We start from the raw sequence: 20472 nt of genomic DNA, 5'->3' as shown, positions 1-20472 counted from the left end.
ATTCTATTATGAGATAGCTTTCCACAAAATTTTTCTTTGCTGCTTCCTTATTTTCAAAAATCTTTACAAAAATTATTCAAGATATTTAAATATATTGTATTTGGGGACTGTATTGTTTAGTTGATTTTTGTTCACCTTTCTCAGGAATCTAAAACAACTCTGTGACCACAACATGGCAGCAGAGCTGTTCTTTCCTTATCTCTTGGTCTTAATTTTTTTAAAAAAAACCTCAAGTTAATGCTCATTATTCATCCCTGACTACTATATTGATCACTTTCAGCCATCTAGGCCTGACTCCTAATAACAGATTACATGTCTTCAGTAGCTTTCCTGCTTCATAGGTTCTTCAAATTTCTGGGGGGACTACCAAATCCCATTCTCTGTCTACCAGACTTCCCTTCAGTTTAAATACCATCTCTGTGGCCTTTCCAGTTCTGTGAAACATTCCTGTCCTAGTGAGTGAAAAAGGGGAGAGTCTGAAACACAAGCCACAAATAGTCTGACATAGGAACCTGTTTGGAGAGTCCAGTCAGCTTTAGAGCATGGAGACTTTGGAAATGTGCTGTGCACAGACAAGGAGACCCCATAGCTCATAAGAATCATGTCTTTCCCCATGTGTGCGTGGCAGTACTGTCTTTATTGGCTTTTGACTGCCTGCAGCATAGCAGAGGATCCTTTAAACGTCAAAGTTTGGTGTTTGAGAGGGCCTGCAAAGAGTCTTATTGGGGCAGTAACTCTGATCCCCAGCTGTGGTTGGCAACTGCGTCACGGCTGCTTTCATAAATGGAAGCAGCCTCTTTTCTGGTCCTCTCCTCAGCTATTCCTGAAGCTCCCTGCTGTGAACATTAAAAATCATCCTGTCATACCCGCCCTAAATTTATTCCCAGTGATTGTAATGCTCATTTATTAATCCATTTGGCCTTTTTTGAACCAACTCTTTCCAAACCAGTGTGTTTCTCTAGAATAGTTATGGTTTCACAGCATCTAGCTCAAGCTCCTCTAGTGTTCTTAAATTGTCTGCACATGTCCTGGGCTACTCTAATTGCTCTTCTCTTTCCTGTTTGAATTTATTGTGGTTCTCTGGGAAAGGCCAGATAATTTGTATTGAAGTGGTTTTGGTTGGTTTTTTTCCTTTTTTTTTTTTTTGGGGGGGGGGGGCGGGGCGTGGGGTTTAATTTATTACTCCATTTTTAAAAGAATGTATCAGTTAAGGAAATAAAAAAGCATTGAAACCATAGGTCTTGTGTCTCTTTCTCTCAGTAGTGTTATCTGTGAGGATTTTTTCTCTCTCCTTTTGCAGAATCACATAAATGTTTTTGTGCTGCTGTCTTAGAGAAGGAATATTGCAGCTCCATCAGCACTGTCTGGTGCTGAGGAACTTCACATCTAGGGATCCATTCAGGCATTCACATCTAGGGATCCATTCTCTTGGTCCATCCTCTGGTCTCCATGCAGGCAGACACGTTTCTTGATGCCAAAGTCCATGCAACAAAATTCCACTTTCCTTATGCATTATATCCAGTGGTAAGCTTGGCGTGCTTGGGCTGTGTTTTCCCATATTGTATGTTGATCCAAATATCTGGGCTTGAAGTCTTTGTAGGAAAGTGAACATGCAGATTTTGGAAGGGATTAAAATTTGGGCCTTCCTGAAAGCTGCTGCCTCTACAATTCTTCTTTTTGCAACACATCAGTGATTTCCAGATGTTTGTTTATTGTTGGGCTTGAATCAAGATAAAGAACTTTCTGGTAGCATGTCTGAGACAGTGTCCTGTTCTTGGCTTACATCCCATTTCTGGTCTGTGCTTTCTGTCACTTTGCACTGCCGACTTAGGCTGGTTGCTCTTTTTATTTCACTTAACATTGTGTCTTAGTAGCTGGTGACAGCAGTGGGAATGCTGAGTACAGGTGAAGGCATCTGAAGGAGTACTGTTCTTGCAGAATTGATTCATGGGGATGTTCACCTTGAAGTAAGCATGCAGTGCACCTTTCAGGAGGTCTCACTTGTGACAGAACAGCAGAAATGTTTCTGTATGAAGAAAGTAGCGGGATTTATACTGCCATCTATGTCTCTTAGGAAGGACTGCTTATTTTAGCAGACCATTGACTGTAATTAGTGATTAGAGTCACTCTTGATGCTTTGGAAGATAAAAGGTCCTGTTCCACTCCGGTGCATAAGATATAAATGGGTATAGATGTCTTGTGCTTTCTTCTTTCTTCTATAAGCATCTGTGATAGTATAAACAGTGACTTGAATTAGTGTGATTTTAACTTGTTTAAGGAACAATTACAGGTGGTTTTTAGGATGCTCTCTGGCATATGACTTTTTAGCTTTCTCAACCACAGTTTGATTCACTGCTCACATGCTGTTAACCTTTATGAATCATATGCATTATTGAGGCTTCAGATACTGGCGCAGACCCAAGGGAACTGTTTGATTTTAAAGTATATTTGAGTCCCGTAGCCAAAGGATGAACTTCAGCAGTTACTGTGCTGAACAGTATCATTTAACATATGTATGCTTTAAGTGGATGAGTGTTGTTCAGGTAAATCAGCATGGCCCAGGGTAGGTCTCTGCCAATCACACTTTGGAAGCCAGAGGGCAATAAAACTGCTCAGTTTTGAATTATGTAAGGTGCTGGTTTGGATTTTCATTTCCAGAGACAAACTGTTGAAAGTGTCCCTTGAAGTGTTCATTATCATGGAGCAAAGCATTTTTTTTCTTCATCACACTGAAAAAAATGTTAGACAGCTTTTCAATTTCAGATACAGGGATTCAGTTATCAGAAATTTGTAAATGCGTCAGAAAATGTAAAATATAAATCAGAGGAGGTTTCCTTACTTGAATTTGTTTTAATCCAACAGAAGAAAAGCAGGACATTCTGGGGACTTCTTTTCCAGGGTCATTTTGGACTATAACAAAGAAAATGACAGCACCTGACTTAGTTGCCCTGCTTTATGTAAGCCCGTGTGGTTTGAATCTGGAAGTGCTATAAAGCCAGCAGAGCAGGAATGTGTTCCTTCTGTTTTACCTGCACAATTGCTGAGTCAGTTACAATTGCTTAGAGTTACAATCAGTCAGAGCTGTGTATGTAAACCCATCACAAGTAATGATGCATTAGCAAAACACAACTCTCAACTTGATTTGCTCTGCTGATATACCATATTATGCTCTGCTTGCATGAGCAGATAATGCAGATAATATCTTTTCACTTTTATGCAGGTCACAGAGAATATAAAAAGTGTTGAAGACAACAAACACAGAGTTTTTCAATATCATTTTATACATCCTTAAGAGTAAATCTTGGCATTAAAATAGAATCTGCTAATGTTATTGATGCCCCCTGGAGGAAGAAAGGCAAATCACTCATGCAAATACAGGCATATAAATCATAGAAACTCTGCCAACCTTAAATTGTATGGTTAGGAATGAAGCAGTAAGGAAGCAGAAGTCTGCAATGGTCATAAGTTACTTATCAAATACATAGAGCAATAAGGACAGTAAAATGGTGAGTCAGACAGTCCTGATTAAAAGCAGCTGAACATGTAGCCAGTACATTTCATCCTCTGTAGTGCTGCCCCATTCACATGAGAGCTGCCAACTCATTTTATGAACAGTTACACATGCTACCCAAGGCAAAAGGTCTTTTGAATTGCTGTTGTGTGTTGGTGCCAACTTAAAATGATAAGATAAAAAGTAAGCAGATAATCACAGTAACTTCACCTCCTGCAAACCCTGAAGAAGCCATTAATCCATTACAGAAGTTCTGTCAACCAGCTGTGTCAGGACTGATTTAGTATTCTGAACTTTTGCCTCTGCTTTAGAGTGAGCTTTGCCCTGTGCTTAAGTATTGTCAAAGAGAAGGCTTAATTCTGCCAGCTGAATCTGATAATACTCTTGCCAGTATTACTTGTGGTGGAAGTGTGAAATTCTTAGTAAATGCAGTATTCATTAGTCCTGTGTCTTCACCTAGTTCTCCAGTCAATCTGCAAACTGCTTTTATGTAACAGTTACCCAGGATAAGGTGATATATTGCAACTCTTCGGGGAAACAGAGACATGTTTTATTGTCACACATTTTATGGGTTAGGAAGATCAGAACTAATCCACAATTCCCCTGAAAAACCTCAGATAATTTACAGTTTGTGTGTCCTTTGTTACTAAGTGACAAAAAAAAAAAAAAAAAAAAAAAAAAATCAATGTCTTTCAGAAATTTTGGGCTAACAATTTGTGGTCTCACATTGCTATCTCAACTAAATTAATTTAATAAAAATTGGTTACCTGTGAAGACCTGACTGTCTGTTGTGATCTCCAGAACCCTTTCAGTGTTTTGTAGCACATTGGTTATTCTTGGAGGAAAGGTATATTTGACCTCTTTAAAATGGGGTTGGGGGCCACTATCTTTGGAGGATTTGGATAATATATTTGACCATTTTCTTCGACAAACTTGGAAAGCTGAAGGATAAGAAGAAATAGGTAAGGTATAAACCAAACGTGTGCTGTATGGAAAAGACTATTTTAAAGACTTGAAATAATGTGTGGTCACCCTCCTCTCCTTCAGTTATCTGTTTAGCAAACGCTAATAAAAGTAAAATCTGGTGGAAAAATGTATTTGGTGCAGTATTAGTGCTCAAGTGGAAGTTTCAACAGGTATGTTGTTATGCTGAACTCAGGTCAAATAACATGGAATCAAGTTCTCCATGGCAGTCACATATGGTAGGCAGGGAAAACTAGGTAAGCTTTTGTAGTCACGAGTAAAAACTGCCTGAAAATGTACTCCCTCTTATTGTTTCCATTGCCACATCTGTAAACAGTGTGTCTACATTGATCAGAATGCTGGATCTGCATTTTTAGCTGTAGATGAATGCTCACTATAAAGACAGCTTTATAGTGAGCTGGTGGGTGAGGTTCTTTCTTTGAGTTCCTGCTAATGTCTCTTTTGCCTTTGGAAACTGACCTGATGGATGTGCAAACAGAACTCAGCTTCACTCTTCTGGTACAAAATCAGCAGGATTAGACCGATCAGCTATTTAATCAACATCAGTTAACCCAGTGATGTGTGATGAAGTCTTCATGGAAGTACTTTACGTGATCATCTGCACCACTAGATCTGGAAATCTAATTGTCTCAGGCAAAGAGGTGGTGACAAGCGGCTGAGAGCTGGATCTCATGCCACAAAAAAGCAACTTTTGCAGAAGGCCATCTTCCCATTGTCAATTGCAGGCACTCTGGGTTGATTCACACACCAGCAGGGAAGATTCTTACTGCATTTTCTGTGCACGATTTTTACAAACAGGAACAGCAGACACTAAAGCTTAATGAATTGTGAAGCTCATTCTGAGCTCCTAATGCCACCACGAGGAACAACTAAGTGTTCTTAGATGTCTTGTAAAAATGAAACTGCAGTGGAATTCGTTTCCAACCTTGTTTCTGTCACCACTTTTTCTCTCTCCAGTCTTTCTGCCTCATCTCCTTATTTACCTCACAATGATGCTGCCAGCATTAATTACATAATAGATACTATAAGTTTTGTAAGGGAGGGATGTGGAAAAGACACAAAACTTTTAAGCACAACCTTCTGTTGGCAAAAGTCACCTGGCTGTAGTCTGGGTTATCTGTATTTAACCAGGGATTTCTCCGTCAGTAATGAGAACTGGAGTCTCCCAGTCTCCGAGAAAGTCAAAACATATGGAAGGAACAGCAAATGATATTAAAGTATTTCCTAAGTACCCATGGTAACTGTTCCCTTACCTGGTAATTCTGAACCTGTTAAACTTTGCTGGAAATAGATTTTGGTCTCTGATGATTCGCCTGTTGTGCAAAAATAGGCTTTTTAAGTCCACCTCCACACATGATTAACGTTTTTTAAATTGACCAGTGATCAGCGAAAACTGGCTGAAAATGACTACTCCTAGCATTACGTATTCTGTGGAAGGATTTTGATTTGGGAAGGACAAATACTTCAGTAAAAATCACTCATCTACCCAATTATATAAATAACAGTACAGCATTGTACTGATGACTGGGAATGGCAGCTAATTAGTGCAAATTGACCTCCCACTTAACATTATCAGCTTTTACTTTCCTGAAAATCTTCTTATCCATGAGAGCGTGTGCTTTTTCTGTTTCAAACAGTTACTGCCAAACCTTTTCTGACAAGCACTGCCATGGCACACAGAGGTGCTGACTTTCTCCTGTCCCAAATTCCCCCTAACACTGTGCGGTCTGTAGCTGCCAAGTGCTCCTCATCAGTTCACACAGGTGATCTTTGAAATCTTCTAAAACAAAGTACCTGTCAATTAAGAACAATAATTTCATGCCCATTTCCTCCAATATTTTATGTAAAACACTCTCAGGGTAAAATGCTGCTGAGGTTAAAAACAAACACCTCATGATGGCTTACACAGTGTTCTGCAAATAATGAATGTCCAGGGTTTCATCTCAGCCTTCATAAGGGATAGGAAGAATTGTTTTCTCTCTCTGGATCTTGTTCTACTCTTTGTGTAGTGATAAAATGTTTTAAATCATTCAGCTCTTATTTCACAGGTATTTCTGTTGACCCCAACAAAGGTAGCAGGCATGACTTTGGCCCCAAAAATGCTACTTTTTGGTCCCATGGATGATTTTTCCCCCCCCCCCATTTTTCTTTCCCTCTTTTGGACTGTGAAGAATTCGTTGTCTGACAGAAAATACCAGACACACTAAGTGATCCATCATGCTTTTCTAGGGAATGGCAGCTGTGCTAATAGCTCTGTTGGCTTCTAAATCTACAAGGGGGGGCCACATGAGTTGCTTTTATTCTCAGTGCTGAGGTATCCTCCATGAGACTGCAACTATCAGCACATGTAGCTTTATTTTAAACCAAGGTGCTTACCTTGACCACTGGTGTAGTCAGATTCTGATAAACTTCAGCAGAAAACAGTCATTGCTGCCACAGTGTTTTTAAGTAAGTTTCAAGAATAAAGGGTAAACCAAGATAGTTTTCTCTTGTCTTCCTCAGAACAATCATGTCAAAAGCCTTGCTAGAGATTATGGTTTGGAAAGTTGATGACTGTTTGAATTGATCCCAGTGTCTCAACCCTCAGGTGATGTGAAGTTTGGGAACATGGTGTACCAAGAAATGTGTGTAGGGTAGAAATGAGAGGGGGGAAATGGCAGGCACAGTGGTCTTGGGTTGGTTTAAGTTTTCAGGAAGAAGGACAGAAGGAAAGAAAATTTCCTTATTTCACATTTCATTGAGCTTTAGATTAAATATAACACTTTACAAGAACAGGAAGAGATGTGAGAATCAAAAATGTGATATCTTATTATTTAATCCCCTTTTGCTTGCACCCTGCAGAGAATTCCCAATGATGCTGCCCTTGCAGCTTTTTGACATGATCAATCATACTGATTCTCATTTACTTTTATGTGACTTAAGGGAGTTTAAGATTCTTTTACAGCTCCAATTAATAGTAACTGAGTTTGTGCTTGTGTAATCAAAATTTGTCTCTAAGAGTCCTCCTTCTGTGAGGAAGGGGGATAAAGCTAAACTAGAGGTTTTATGGGATACTGAGAACAGGGATTTCATGGAGTGCCCATGTTCCTGTGGCTATTCTTTTCAGCTATGAGTTTTTAATGACAGAGTAATACAAGACTTAATAAAACCAGAGAAATCAGAAATCTTAGGAAAATTTGAGCAGTGGTTTATTCCAGTAAGAAAGACGAGCACCCTGTTTGGATTCATTTAACTTTAGCATCACTGCATACAGCAATTTACTGAGAGCAAACACTTTCCCCCAGTTGCTGTGTAAAGCAAAGTCACAGACTTGTACAGGAGCCAGATTAATTCAGTTCCTGGAGCTGTGTCATGACGTGATGAGGTCTTACCAAGCCAGACTTTTCTGAGGCTTCTCTCTCATAAATCTGCTTTATGAGCGAGAAGTTGTGCCTTATTGTTGCTCTCAATCACTTTAATCCACATTAGGCAAAGAGGCCATGAACAACACAGCCAAGAAAATTAGCCCATAGGCAAGTCAGCAAGATCAGTATTTGTTAGGGGAGTGTGTGTGCTAAGTAAACACTGCTAATCTTCTAAACCTAATCATTGTATGCTTCGTTCAAGAGAGATTTCTGTGCCTCATAGTGCTGCTGCTGTTTATTGCCAAGGAACCTGCGTTGTGCAATTATGGCTGTGAGAGGAAAAACTTGCCCTTTTATTTCATTGAGGAAAGATAAGATACAGGTGAAATGTACCTAGCCAAAGTGTCTGGTGCTTTGGGAAGCCTATATTAGGGAAGAAATGTGATAGTTTACCTGAAGTGACCCACTCTCATTTGCATCTCCCACACTTTGTCTGAATCAGTGCAGTCAACATACAATTAGGGACAAATCAGTGTGTAAGCAGTGCAGGCAATGTTCTTATTGATACCACTGATTACATGAAGAATGCTTTGTGTTGCCAGGTGCCGAAGACTGAAAAGACATCAGGAACATGTGACATGTAGAATGTCTTTTTAAAACAGAGTGAAGGAAAAAAAAAATCTATCTTCCTTGTGTAGTAAGCTCTATAACATTTAAGAGTGGTATGTACCAAAAGATAAAATTTAAAAAATCCTTTTATCAGTAATGCAAAACAAAAAACATACCCTGTTTATACTTGCAGAGAAATTACCTATTCATACCATGCTAAAACATTATTTGTATTTTACCTTGGAGACTTTTTTTTTTTAAAGGCAAGCAAAATAAAACACTACTTTAAAGGACAAGAATTTAATCACTAAGCCTAGCTACGAGTCTCTTGACAATTTTACCAAGTCAGAAAAATATCAAAGGTTGAAAAAGTAGTTAATTTGCTTAATGGTTCTTTGTGGTATAATAGAAAATAAAACAAATGCCTGAAGTATTACTGGGCTAATCTAAGTGGTTCACCTAGAGCTCCAAAATCTCGTGTATTTCATAAGAAAGGCTTATCTACCAGGCCTTGCTTCAAAGAGTCTTTATTGTAAATGAGTAGGAGATGTTGTCAGGTGAGAGCCCTTTTTAAAGCTTTATTATTCGTACATTGTCACATGATGTTTCTTGTTTCTTCAAAAGCTGTATACCAAAATTTGCATATTGCTTAAACCCCATGTTTTCCTCAGTGAGAAGAGGGATGTCCCAGATCCATTTCCAAGCAGATGATGGTAATTTCTCAGGGCTCCTCCTCTTGCTCAGCTTGGGGACACCGAACTGTTGGGATGTTAATAGGCCCTGCAGGGATTCCATAATTTCAGCCTTAGCAGTTCCTGTGGGAGCTCTCTTCCTCCCATGGCTGGGATTTGTTCAGTAGACTGGTTGATGACATAGCTGTGATATGGGAGCTGCACCCAAGTTCCCTTCAGGTCATCTGTGACTCAGGGTGCAACTGGGCCAATCCATCATTGAATTTGTCTCCATAAAGATAGGTGTTACAGAGTTGCAATGAGGAAATTAGTCCCTTCACACAAAGCGTTTAAATACAGTCACGTACTTATTTCTTTCCATACTAATGTGGATGTTTTAAAGATAAATATCAACTGCTAGATCAATTTTATTCACATATTTTCATACAAGATACGGAAGTCATGCACTTCATTGTGAAATCTCTGCTGTGATGGTATGGGACTTACTGCAATCAGCATGTGGTGTGATATCTCACAAATTGCTGTGCCAGCATAACTCATGCCTCAGCCTAGCTGAACAAAAGATCTACTTTTGATGTGCGATGCTACAAAGATAACAGGACTTAAAATGTTGAATTCTGGCAACCATTTGTATATTGTTACATTTATAATGAACTGGGACTCTGATTCAGACTTCGCATGTGTCTTAATAATGCAAAGCCTTTATAGAAATACTTGCAGACCAGCCATCTTTGAAAGTTTATCCCATGGACAATTCTAATTGATTTTCCATTTCTACTGTTACAACTGGTGTGTATCTACCAGTGCTGTAAATATATGCAATACTTCTTAGTATTTCTTTTCAATTCACATTCTGTTGCAGTTGTGTTATTGTAGCAGAATGTGAATTGAAAAGAAATACTAAGAAGTATTTTCAATTTCCGTTTTATTGTGTGACTTGCTACATTTTACGCTGCAATAATTGGACATATTGGTGATACACATAAATAAGGACAGTCAATCTGCTTTGAGCTCTGCCATTGACGCCTTGAGAAGGCTGATCTGAAACAGAGACTGGGCAGAGCTAGAGAATAAAGTAGGTATTTATTGAAAGGCCTTTAGGGTACACCTTGGGCAGGACAGGAGCCTGACCAGAGCTACACCCAAGGTGGACTAAGAACGGTCACAAAATGGCTGGCCGGTCACTAGGTCTTACACTTTTGTAAGTTTTGGTTCATTTGCATTTTGGGGTTTAATTGTCCAGTTACAGCTTCAGGTTGTGAGGTCTCATCCTTCTTGTTCCTCCCTTCAGTCCACCATTGCTTTTGGGCCTGAAAGTTGTCCTTGGTCTTCAGTGGGAAAAGGATTTGTTTTGTCTACCTACTCTGTGAAGAGAGCTTACTAGCACTTAATGTGAGGCTCAGAACTACAGCCCTGGGCAGCACAGAATCTGAAAAACATGAAAGCTAAAACTTAAGGCATCAGCATGGCAGAACTACTTAACTACCATTGTAGGTCACTTCTCATTTTAACATCTAAACTTAAGGCAGCAAAAAAAGTAAGGATGAACATGCGTTTTCATGACTGCCATGACTTGGAGAAAGTTTGCGAACTCAGGTTGTAACGGCCAGCAAAGTTTTGCATTTTTAAGGGTAGATGGTTGTTTAGAATATTTGTTATATTTTTAAAACTCATACTGGTTGATTAAATCTGAAGCTACCCAGAATGGAAGGCAGAAGAGAAAGAAGAAAGGTAGAGCTTTTTCTGGAAAGGAAGTAAGATATTAGCAGTGGTTTTTTTAAATTTGGCACTGTTTTCACTGGTGTCCTATTAGACTTTTGTTGGAGTCTGCCAGTGTCTCACAAGAAACACTGTTATCAGACAGTATCTGACAGAGAATCAGACGTATCACACTTGCCAATTTTAACAGAAAGGAAATTACAACAGGAAAATAAATTTTTTCAAATGTGTAAATTGACTTTCTCTGTGGCCTTTTATTCTTGTGAAGGGAGGCAATCACTTTCCTTGCCTAACCTTAAAACCTGCTTGGTCAGGAATCTGCAGGTCTGGGAACCACCATGGGTCAAGGAGCTGGGAGACAGCCAGAGGAATGTAAATACTTTGTGGCATAATAAGCAGAAAAACAAAACAAAAAACATTTTAAAACATTAAAAAAATTTTCATTCATTCTATGCTGTCTCTAAATCTACTGGAAACCTTATTGGTGTGCCCTGTCACTGGAAGGACAGCTGCCAATGCTCTAGCCTGAAGTGTGTGTGTATAACTAAGGCAGTGGCTGAAAGGTGTTTTTCGATGCCTTTCACCATTTTTGTGGTCTTGTTTGATGTGAACTTGAGGACCCATTACATCTATAGAAGTGAGAAGGCAACTATTTTCTCCAGTACGTTTGACTGGGAGGGCGTAGGTATGTGACCCACTGCCAGTGCACTTAGCAAAGCATGTCTGCACCCAGTCAGTGATTGATTCCAGTGTGCAAAACTGCACAAGGATAGATAGTGTTCATCCTCAAGGCAAAGGCACTGTTCGTCCATGAAAGTGTAAGGGGCTATTGCAATACCTTGTAATTCATTTCCCACAAAAGACAGTAATGGCTTAATGGAGCCCTCACAGGCTATAAGGTAAATAAACTGAGTGTTAATAGCTCCCAGGTAGGTCTGCTTAGCACCACTTAGAGTGTATTTTTCAGGAAAGATTCCATGTGGCTGTCACCATTTAATAGTTCCTGAAGGCAGGAAGAATATTTGCCCTGAAAGACCTTCGACAATGAATGTGGAAGACTTTGTGTGTGTGTGTGTGTGTGTGTGTGTGTGTGTGTGTGTTTCACTTTTTGTTTTAAAGGATATATTCTTTCCTTCAACTTAACGGTCTTTTAAAGACCAAGAAAATATAATATGATAGGGAAAGAAAATGCCTGAATTAGGACAAACGAAAATGTTTTTAGAGATCCAGCATATTTCAGGTTAAGATGAGAGTGCATAATAATGGAGAAAGCATTTTAATGATCTGTTGATTAAATATTCAGAGTCCAAGGTTATGTACTTTTCAGAGTGTACGGGGGCATAATTTGACCTACTCCTGTAAGATCTCCTTCCTCCTTATATAGCTGGTACAAGGGCATTGGAGTCACAGCAGTCTTTGGTTGCTTCCTGTTAAGGAAGAAAATCCCTGGAAAGGTGCTGTGATCCCTTCCTCAGCTTGTGTACCTGCGTGATCCATTCCGGTGAGCAACTGTAGTGCAGAATGCACCTCACAGCCCTGTAAAATTAATTGTGAAATCATCGAAGAATTGTTCCCAGGTTTCTAATATACTGATCAATGCTGATATAAGAGGTTGGTTATTTTCTCTTTTTGAAGAATTTACAGCTATGCTTCAAACTACTTTAATCTAAAATACTGGTAGTTTAATCAAGTGTTTTGCTGGTGCCATCAAGTGGCAAAATATTGGATTGCAAAACTCCCGCAGCGTCCAAACTGATTCAAATACCTCTTGAACGGCACCAATGAGGAAAATAATCCCTGACAAGCCTCCTCCAGAAATACATATATATAAATATGTATGAGGAAAATGGACTGAAATACATATGGTGTCATGAGTACTTCAATTTAATCTGGATTCTATCAAGTAAAAAACTAATATTTTTGAGTATTACTAGTCGATAAGTATAGGCAACCTGTAAAGCAAACTCAGAGATCCATGTTGAAGAGCTACTTAAACTGAAGTGGCACAACGCTGTATTCTGAATTTCCTTCCCAACTGTGTTTGCTGTTCATTGTTACTAGCTAATCCCTTTTAACAGAACATGGCCCTTTGATTTCATATCACAGCTGCACTTTGTATCATCAGAGTAGAAGGAATATTCAGTTTGCTGCAATGTTCACTAACTTCACAATACGGCAACTGAAACTTTAAACTTACAGTTCATCATTCATACACACATCACTTTTTTGTTGTTTTTGCCAGCTGAGTGGCATCATAGTGTTGTTCAGTAGGAGGGCCTCTGTGCAAAGAAAACATATACATTTATAGAGCTTATGCTGTATTTACTTATAAAAATCCAAATAGATTGGTATGGTTTTGTCTTGATTTCTCAGGGGACTACTAATATCAAAACTCATAGATGCTGTCAATGTGGAAATTATCCCATGTTTCAAAATCTACATCATGCAGGGCTGGATTTTGAGGAGTGCTGAGCCCCTATGCCTGGCTTTAAAGTTCTGAGAATGTTGAGCATTTCCCCCTGTGAAAGCCTGGCTCTTACAGTTCCTTACCATACACACCTAACACTCAACAAGAGCTATGGGGATGCCTCAAATAGGTACAGGCTCCAACTTTTTGCCCTAAAACAAATGATTTCTATGCTCTAGGGATCACTTTCAGCTCCTTCTGATACCAAAGGGCTCACAGAATCCAGATGAACTGCATGGTGCTTTTCACTGACAAGAGTCTGAAAACAGCTGCACACCAAAAAACAAAATCAACAACAGAGGGCAAACGAGAGTGTGAATAATGGAAATGCAGGTGGAAAGATCAGCCATAATCAGTAAGATTTTCTTGGCATTAGAAAAAGCCTTACAGTTTTATTAAATCTCACTGTGGATACTTCCTGATGTTATATTTATAATTCTATTATAAGCATGTTTATTCTTATACTTTCCTCACTGAAATTTGTGCCATTACTATCAAAGGCACAAACACAAAAATACTTCATTTGAATCTTGCCCATTTCATCTTTTTACTCTGTAATTATTTGCACTAGCCTAAGCTTTTAACTGTTATCTCTGATACCTTTTGAAATCAGTGAAACTGTTGTTATTTGGGTTACTGTAGCTCTGTTGCTTGCCTGTTTTCTGTGTTTTACAGAACCTTACTATGGAGGAAAGGCTACTCTCCTTTGCCCCAGAGTAGCACCTTCAAGATTGTGGGTACCTCTGAATGCTTTGAACAACTCTCCTGCAGTAACATTTTACTGTGAGAGTTGTCCAGAGCAAACAGCAAATGGATGTCATTAACACAGGTTTATGAAGTAGCTTGCTAACCCCTTCTCTCTTTCTGACTGCTGCATTGGTTTTCTGAGATGGGACATGTCGTTGCTGTGACTCATCTACTTTCTGGTGAGGAGCTATGGCTGAGTTGGCCGAAATGTCTCCTGGCTTGCAATGTGACTGGAGGAATGTAGAGACGTAGACTATATGTCGTCTAGGTAATTTTCACCTTGTGGAATAGGGAAGGTTTGTTTCTGGACCTTTTTTTCCTGCAGAGTGGGATTCACTTGGATTAGTTTGAGGGTCTACACTAGTGTTCCTGGACAACAAATAATCCAAGGGGTTGCATATTCAGAAAAGACAAACACAAGAGCAATAAAAATTTTTGTTTCAAGCTCATTATGCATTCTTGCACGTGTCCTATCACTGTGGGATCACAGCACCTTGGCATGGTTCTGGGATGGAAGTCCCATCAGCATCATTTAACAAGCACAAGTGCTGGATTCTCCCCTGGGTCATATGATCTGGTTATATGTACAGATTTGGGTGATGAGAGGCTGGAGAGCAGCCCTGGGGAAAGAGATCTGGTGTTTGGGTTGATGGCAAGCTGTAGATGAGTCAACAGTGTGCCCTGGCAGCCAAAAGGGCCAGCTGTACCCTGGGGTGCACCCAGCAGAGTGCAGTGAGCCAAGCGAGGGGGAAGTGACTGTCCTGCTCTGCTCTGCACTGGTGCAGCCCCACCTCGAGCACTCTGCGCTGGTTTGGGTGCCTTGATGTAAGAGGTACATCAAATTGCTAGACTGTGTCCAGAGGAGGGGACCAAGATGATGAAAGGTCTCGAGGGTAAGACTCACAAGGAGTGGTTGAGGTAATTTCGTTTGTTCAGCTGGGAGAAGAGAAGGCTAAGGGGTGACCTCCACAAAGCCTACACCTTCCTCAAGGGAGGCAGAGGAGGGAGAGGTGCTGATCTCCTCTCTCTAGTGACCAGAGATGACAAGATGTGAGAGAATGGCATGAAGGTCCATCATGGAAAGTTCAGGGTGGATATTTGGAAAAGGTTCCCCACTGTGTGTATGACCTGTCACTGGAACAGACACCCTAGGGGAGTGATCACGGCACCAAGTCTGCCAGAGCATCTGGACAATGCTCTTCATCATGGTTTAGTGTTAGATGGTCCTGTGAGGAGCAAGGAGTTGGATTTAGTTATCCATATGGGTCCATTCCAAATCGAGATACTCTATGATCATTTCACATAAAGGTCAGCTCATGATAACACAGAGGAGAACAAGGACAGGAAGGCAAGTTTCCAGTTTTGAGTTATGTTTTAACACTTTGACATTCTAGTCTGCATCTTCCATTCCTACTGCACAGGAAAGGCTGCTTGGGCTTTTCTGAGTCAGCCCTAAGCAGTGTGTTCTGCTTTCAAAGTTTTCCTGTAAGTCAGTAATGGTGATCTGAACCCTACATGACTGTTTGAACAGCAGAGATTTAGCATCATCATTTGCCTATCTTTCAGTTAGTCACTTTTTTTTTTTTTTTTTTTTTTTTTTTTTTTAGGTTATGCTGTCATGAAGAAAAAGAAGTCTTGGAACTGGTTTCAGTGGAAGTGGCACCAACCTCAGTATATTTTAGAGAACAAATTGGCTGTGGTTAGAGTGTAGGAAAAGGAGCCCTAATTCCAAAAGCATTCCCCAACTGCTCCTCAGCTGTTGTCTAGGCATATCTCTTCTTTTACAACAGCTTTCTGAAAAAGCTGAGCACTGACTTTTCATGTTTATACCTATCATATTTATAAGTGCTGTAAATTGGCCCAAAAGTGAAATCTTTAAATTCAGGAAGGATGTTTGGGACAATAGCCAACAGTAAATAGTTATCAAATTATGGACCAAAAAAAAAAAAAAAAAAAAAAAAAAAAAGGAAATTTGGAACTTCAGGTGTTTTCAGCAAAATACAGAGAGAGATTTGTGAGTACCGATATATTTCCACATTAATATTTAGGGCATTCTGGGGTGGGGGGGGGGGGGGGGGGAAAGCAGCAGCTTAAAATGCCAATGAAGATATTTGTATATCTCAGTCTAAATTGCTGTCCAACCATTTCGCTGCCTGGTGCTTCTCTTGGTGAAAGCACTTCACTTAAACATTTTGACAGTGAGAAGTATATGTCTAGCCTTGGGTTAGGGTCTTCTTCACTACCATAAGGTGTACATCCATTACAAAAGGTACATGGAGATTATTTTGCCTTGCTCAGTTGTCTTCTGGCAGTACATGTAGAGCAATTCCTCCATGCTTCCTTTCTGCTCCTCAAGGAAGTTTGCAGCAATGAAGGAATTTCCTGAACTCTTTATATCTGAAAGAAAAAAAGCCGAAACCAAAATGTCTTTTGATAGCAGCAACAGTGAAAGTTACCTGAAGTCTTTTAAACAATGACAACTTGGCTCTATTTTTATGACTCTGACTTATGCAGCTTATTCTGGCTAATGCTATTAGGACGAACTGTCACGAGGAAGAGTTAGTGCAACAGCAACTGGCAATTGTTTAGTGAAGGCTGGGTCAAGTTTTGATCAGTGAGAGGATGAAAGAAGGCGATATGTGCATCTTGCAGTGTGATTGAGTCTCAGCTGCCAGCACATACATACCTGCAGTCTCAGTACTACATTACTAGCATATGGACAGCAAATATATGCAATAGCACAGATGGAAGCTTTAGCATCTAATTCCCACTGATTTCAGAATTTATTATTTATGCCTTTGAAAACTTCCCCTCTCCATTTCTAGGGTGGTGAGAAATGTTATTGTTAATGGCTGTAGTTCATACTAAAGGAAAGCTTGTTAGGCATTCACATGGTTGTGCTGGAGGCTGAGGATACTCTGTGAGTTTCCATACGTTGGTGTCATTTGAAACCAAGCTGTTTGATGTGTATGATGAACCAAAATAAGAATCTGATATGCCATAGAGTATCAGAAAACTTTTCTGTTTCTTACTTTCTGAAGGAACTCAAGCATGCATTTACAAGTTCTATCTAAAATTTTGCCCCCAATCTGAAAGTAGTCAGGCAAATGCCAAGTCACCTGTGTGGTTGTGATGTTTGTATTCATTAACGGTTGAAACATTAATAAATCATTCCTGTTGACTGCTATCTATAGGCTATCAAGCTGCAGAACCACCACTTTACCTCAGAATAAAAAAGAAACATTGCATACAAAGGTCTGATCATCTATTCAGTTCAAACAGGACTGTGTTAAACTTAAAACATTTACAAGTTTCCTTCTCCCAAGCAAACATTTATAGCTGTTGTTGATCCAGTGATATTTGAGATCTCAAAAACACATTAAAAAATATCTCAGCCCAGAGATTACCAAAAAAGGGCTAAGGTGAACATATTTTTAAAACCTCTGCTATGAACAATCCTTAAGAGTCTCAGCACAATAGACAATGATTTAGTAGAGACTATGAGGATTTCTGACTTCCACAATAGTAGAGTTATTCTGAATTCTGACAGACAGCTTCCAGATTTCTGGCTCTTTTCTTCTGAGAAAAAAACCCACACCATCAAAAAACTGATATTCTGGAATGAGAATATCCGTTTGCTAGTGCCTTCTTAATTATTAAAAAGTCACATTTTCCCCTTCAGATTTGTTTTGTATCTCATATGGATCTCAAATCAGAATGTAAGAATACAGTGCCTTAAATTATGAGCTTGTGAAGGCCTCCAGTAACTGTTCTGATCAGTGAATGAAGCCAACATATCTGAGGGTGTGTGCTGCCAACAGCTCCCAACAGGTCTTGGAAGGAGAGTTCATATTCATACTGGCATTTTAATCCAGGGCTCTGCTTTTGACATGGGTCTCCCAATGGTCTCTGTTTAGCAGTACCTTGGTTTTGGAGTGCATGGACTAGGTTCATTATGGATGTAATTGTCTGAAAGCTGAGTTCCAGAAATATACCAGGAGGGTACCACAGCCACAAATGGACACTTAATCCAAAGTAAATAGCATCTGAAATGTATTTTTCTGCATCTCACATCCTCAGCATCCACTATTTCACTCTCCATGTCTTCTCCTGTAGTCCACAATATGTGCCGAGTGACATAGTCACTGAGCAACAGACAGACTTGGAATTAATTTAATATTTTTTGGATTGTCCGAATTTGTTTCTATTAACTGTTTCACAATAAGCCTATAAATAGTTATATACATTATCTTAGGATAACAATGTTGAATCTGGCTATCTGATGGTAGGGTAAAATGCATAAGAGAACTTCTTTATATTCTTATTACTTGAATATATGTACATGCTTCTGGTTATTCAGGGGGCATCATCTAGCTATGCAAGTATTGGTAACAAATGATCCAGTCCAAGAAAATAATGTAATAAAATTAATAGATGAATTGTTTTTAAAAGCTGAGAAGTGTTTAATTTGTTTGTTTGTTTGTTTGTATTTATGTGACTAGAAAAAAAGTTAACATTTTTTAAAAGTGTGGTATTATAAAACATGCAGCCATCTTCTTTTCAGGTATGGATTTGTGAGTTCCCATGTGTGTTTACAGTAGCAGAAAAATGTAGCTTATTACCTGTGTTATAATACAGATTTTCATGGTCACAGAGAAAAGAATGTTACAGCCTTGCTATGTGTATTTAATGTTTGTGTTTCAGAGTTGGGTTGTCACCTGAAACATAGTTGTCACCTGAAAGGTACTTTGCTGTTACATTGCTTAATTCTTCCTTTTTCTGGGTATCCTGTGTAGCTAACATGATTATTTCCTGGATATTCATTAAAATTTAGAAAAGGTCTATAATTCAGTAATCTTCCAAGCCTATTAATAGTTAAAAGAGTGCAGATGGAAATTCACCAAATTCCTGAAATGCAAGGAATACCTTGCACAAAAACTTGCCTTAGGGCAGATATGTATGTGGGAGGCATCAAGACACAGTTTGACAAGCATGATAATCCAATAATATCAAAGTATTCTGACTGGAATGCAGATGCTGGGCAGGAGACATTACAAATAATGAAAGAATTTATCAATAGTAGTAAACCAGAAGGCTGCCAGAAAGATGGAAACTAAGAACTGATTTTGCTAACAATGGAGATAAAATTTTGTATGAAAGAACATTGGAGGACTTGAGGCTCACTCTGGAATCTGTTATGTATGGAAATAATACAAATTTAGATTAAAAAAAAAAAAAAAAAAAAAAAAAAAAAAAAAAAAAAAAGTCATGAGTGCCAAGCAGCATGGAAGTTCAGCTTTCTAGACTTTAGAAATTGCAGGAATTCTGCCATATCCTGCCCCCCAGCTAATATTATAATTGAGCCTATAAAATACAGTAAAAACACATTGATTCCTGAAACTTCCTGCTTACATACTGATGACTATGAAAGCTAAATGCAAGCTTCCTTTAATTTAATTTTTTAATTTAAAAGTTGATTTCACTTATTCTAGGTCAAACTGTAATCTAGGGGAAAAAAAAAAAAAGAAGTTTAAAACAGGAGTAGATACCATGATAGATGTTGGTGATTAATTTGTGAAATATGCTCATTTTTTTCCAAATTAGAAATGCGATATATGAGTTCATTTTATTCTTTATGAAAATTATTTCAGGAGATTTTGAATGCTAAAGCCACAGTATAATTTATTTTAGCAGTCCTCTTTTCAGCTGTAATGAACATATTTCCTGGGGAACTGACACACTGTGGCACAAAGTAGAAGATATTTTGTTTCATTAAAGGAAAAGGGAAAAAAGTATGTCTTGCCAGAAAAACATAACCATGAGAAGACGCTTTCAGTAACAGTAAATTGATATCAAATACTTCTAATGGAATAATTTTCCTTTACAAGTTCTGTTCTTACCTGTCTTTTGAGACAGTTGGACACACAAGAAATTTGAAAGGGAGTTAGTACTTACATTCGAATTGCAGGCTCTTGCTAGGACTTCAGGTCCCTCATTTTTTTGGTAGTATTAGGGCAGGTTATGCAATAGCATCATGTCTCATATTTGAACTTTTAGGAGAAGATGCAGGACAAAATACCAAATATCAGAGAATTTGCTACTGCATCTGGATACTTAGGAGAAAACAGATGACTTCTGCCTAATTCTGGCAAGTGTCAACAAGAAACAGTGGTTGTTTTTACTACTGTCGGTGGTTATTTGTACCAGGTTACAAAATAAAACAAACATAAAAGCAAAATGAAAAGAAACAGAGTAAAGAGGTGTGATACTATTGCTTTGCATTACTGATGAACAGAAGCTGGAAATAAGCTTCCAAGTAAGAGCAGAAAGTTTGGACTTGCAGAGAAAAGGACTCATGCACAGGAAGTCTCACTTGGTGAATTCGCTTTCACTGTAAAG

The 20472-nt window shown here is 38.9% G+C and overlaps 1 protein-coding gene across 1 annotated transcript; it reads right to left on the bottom strand.

Annotated features, from left to right (window-relative positions):
• Positions 1-1207: 1207 nt before the first annotated feature.
• On the bottom strand, positions 1208-20109 carry SPMIP4 (sperm microtubule inner protein 4). The gene is given in 20 exon segments (XM_040060738.1): positions 1208-1276; positions 1278-1415; positions 1418-1540; positions 1543-1660; positions 1928-2026; positions 3555-3673; positions 3909-4036; positions 4279-4374; positions 4377-4452; positions 5263-5270; positions 5749-5808; positions 6970-7041; positions 7044-7165; positions 13057-13097; positions 13099-13138; positions 13544-13595; positions 16338-16353; positions 16356-16470; positions 19974-20026; positions 20029-20109. Coding segments are annotated over 20 exon segments (1626 nt in total).
• Positions 20110-20472: the final 363 nt, after the last annotated feature.

The sequence above is a fragment of the Hirundo rustica genome, chromosome 1 (assembly GCF_015227805.2).
Source record: "Hirundo rustica isolate bHirRus1 chromosome 1, bHirRus1.pri.v3, whole genome shotgun sequence".
Taxonomy (NCBI): Eukaryota; Metazoa; Chordata; class Aves; order Passeriformes; family Hirundinidae; genus Hirundo; species Hirundo rustica.
Note: the sequence above shows the minus strand (reverse complement) of the source record. Positions and strands in the feature narration are given on the sequence as shown.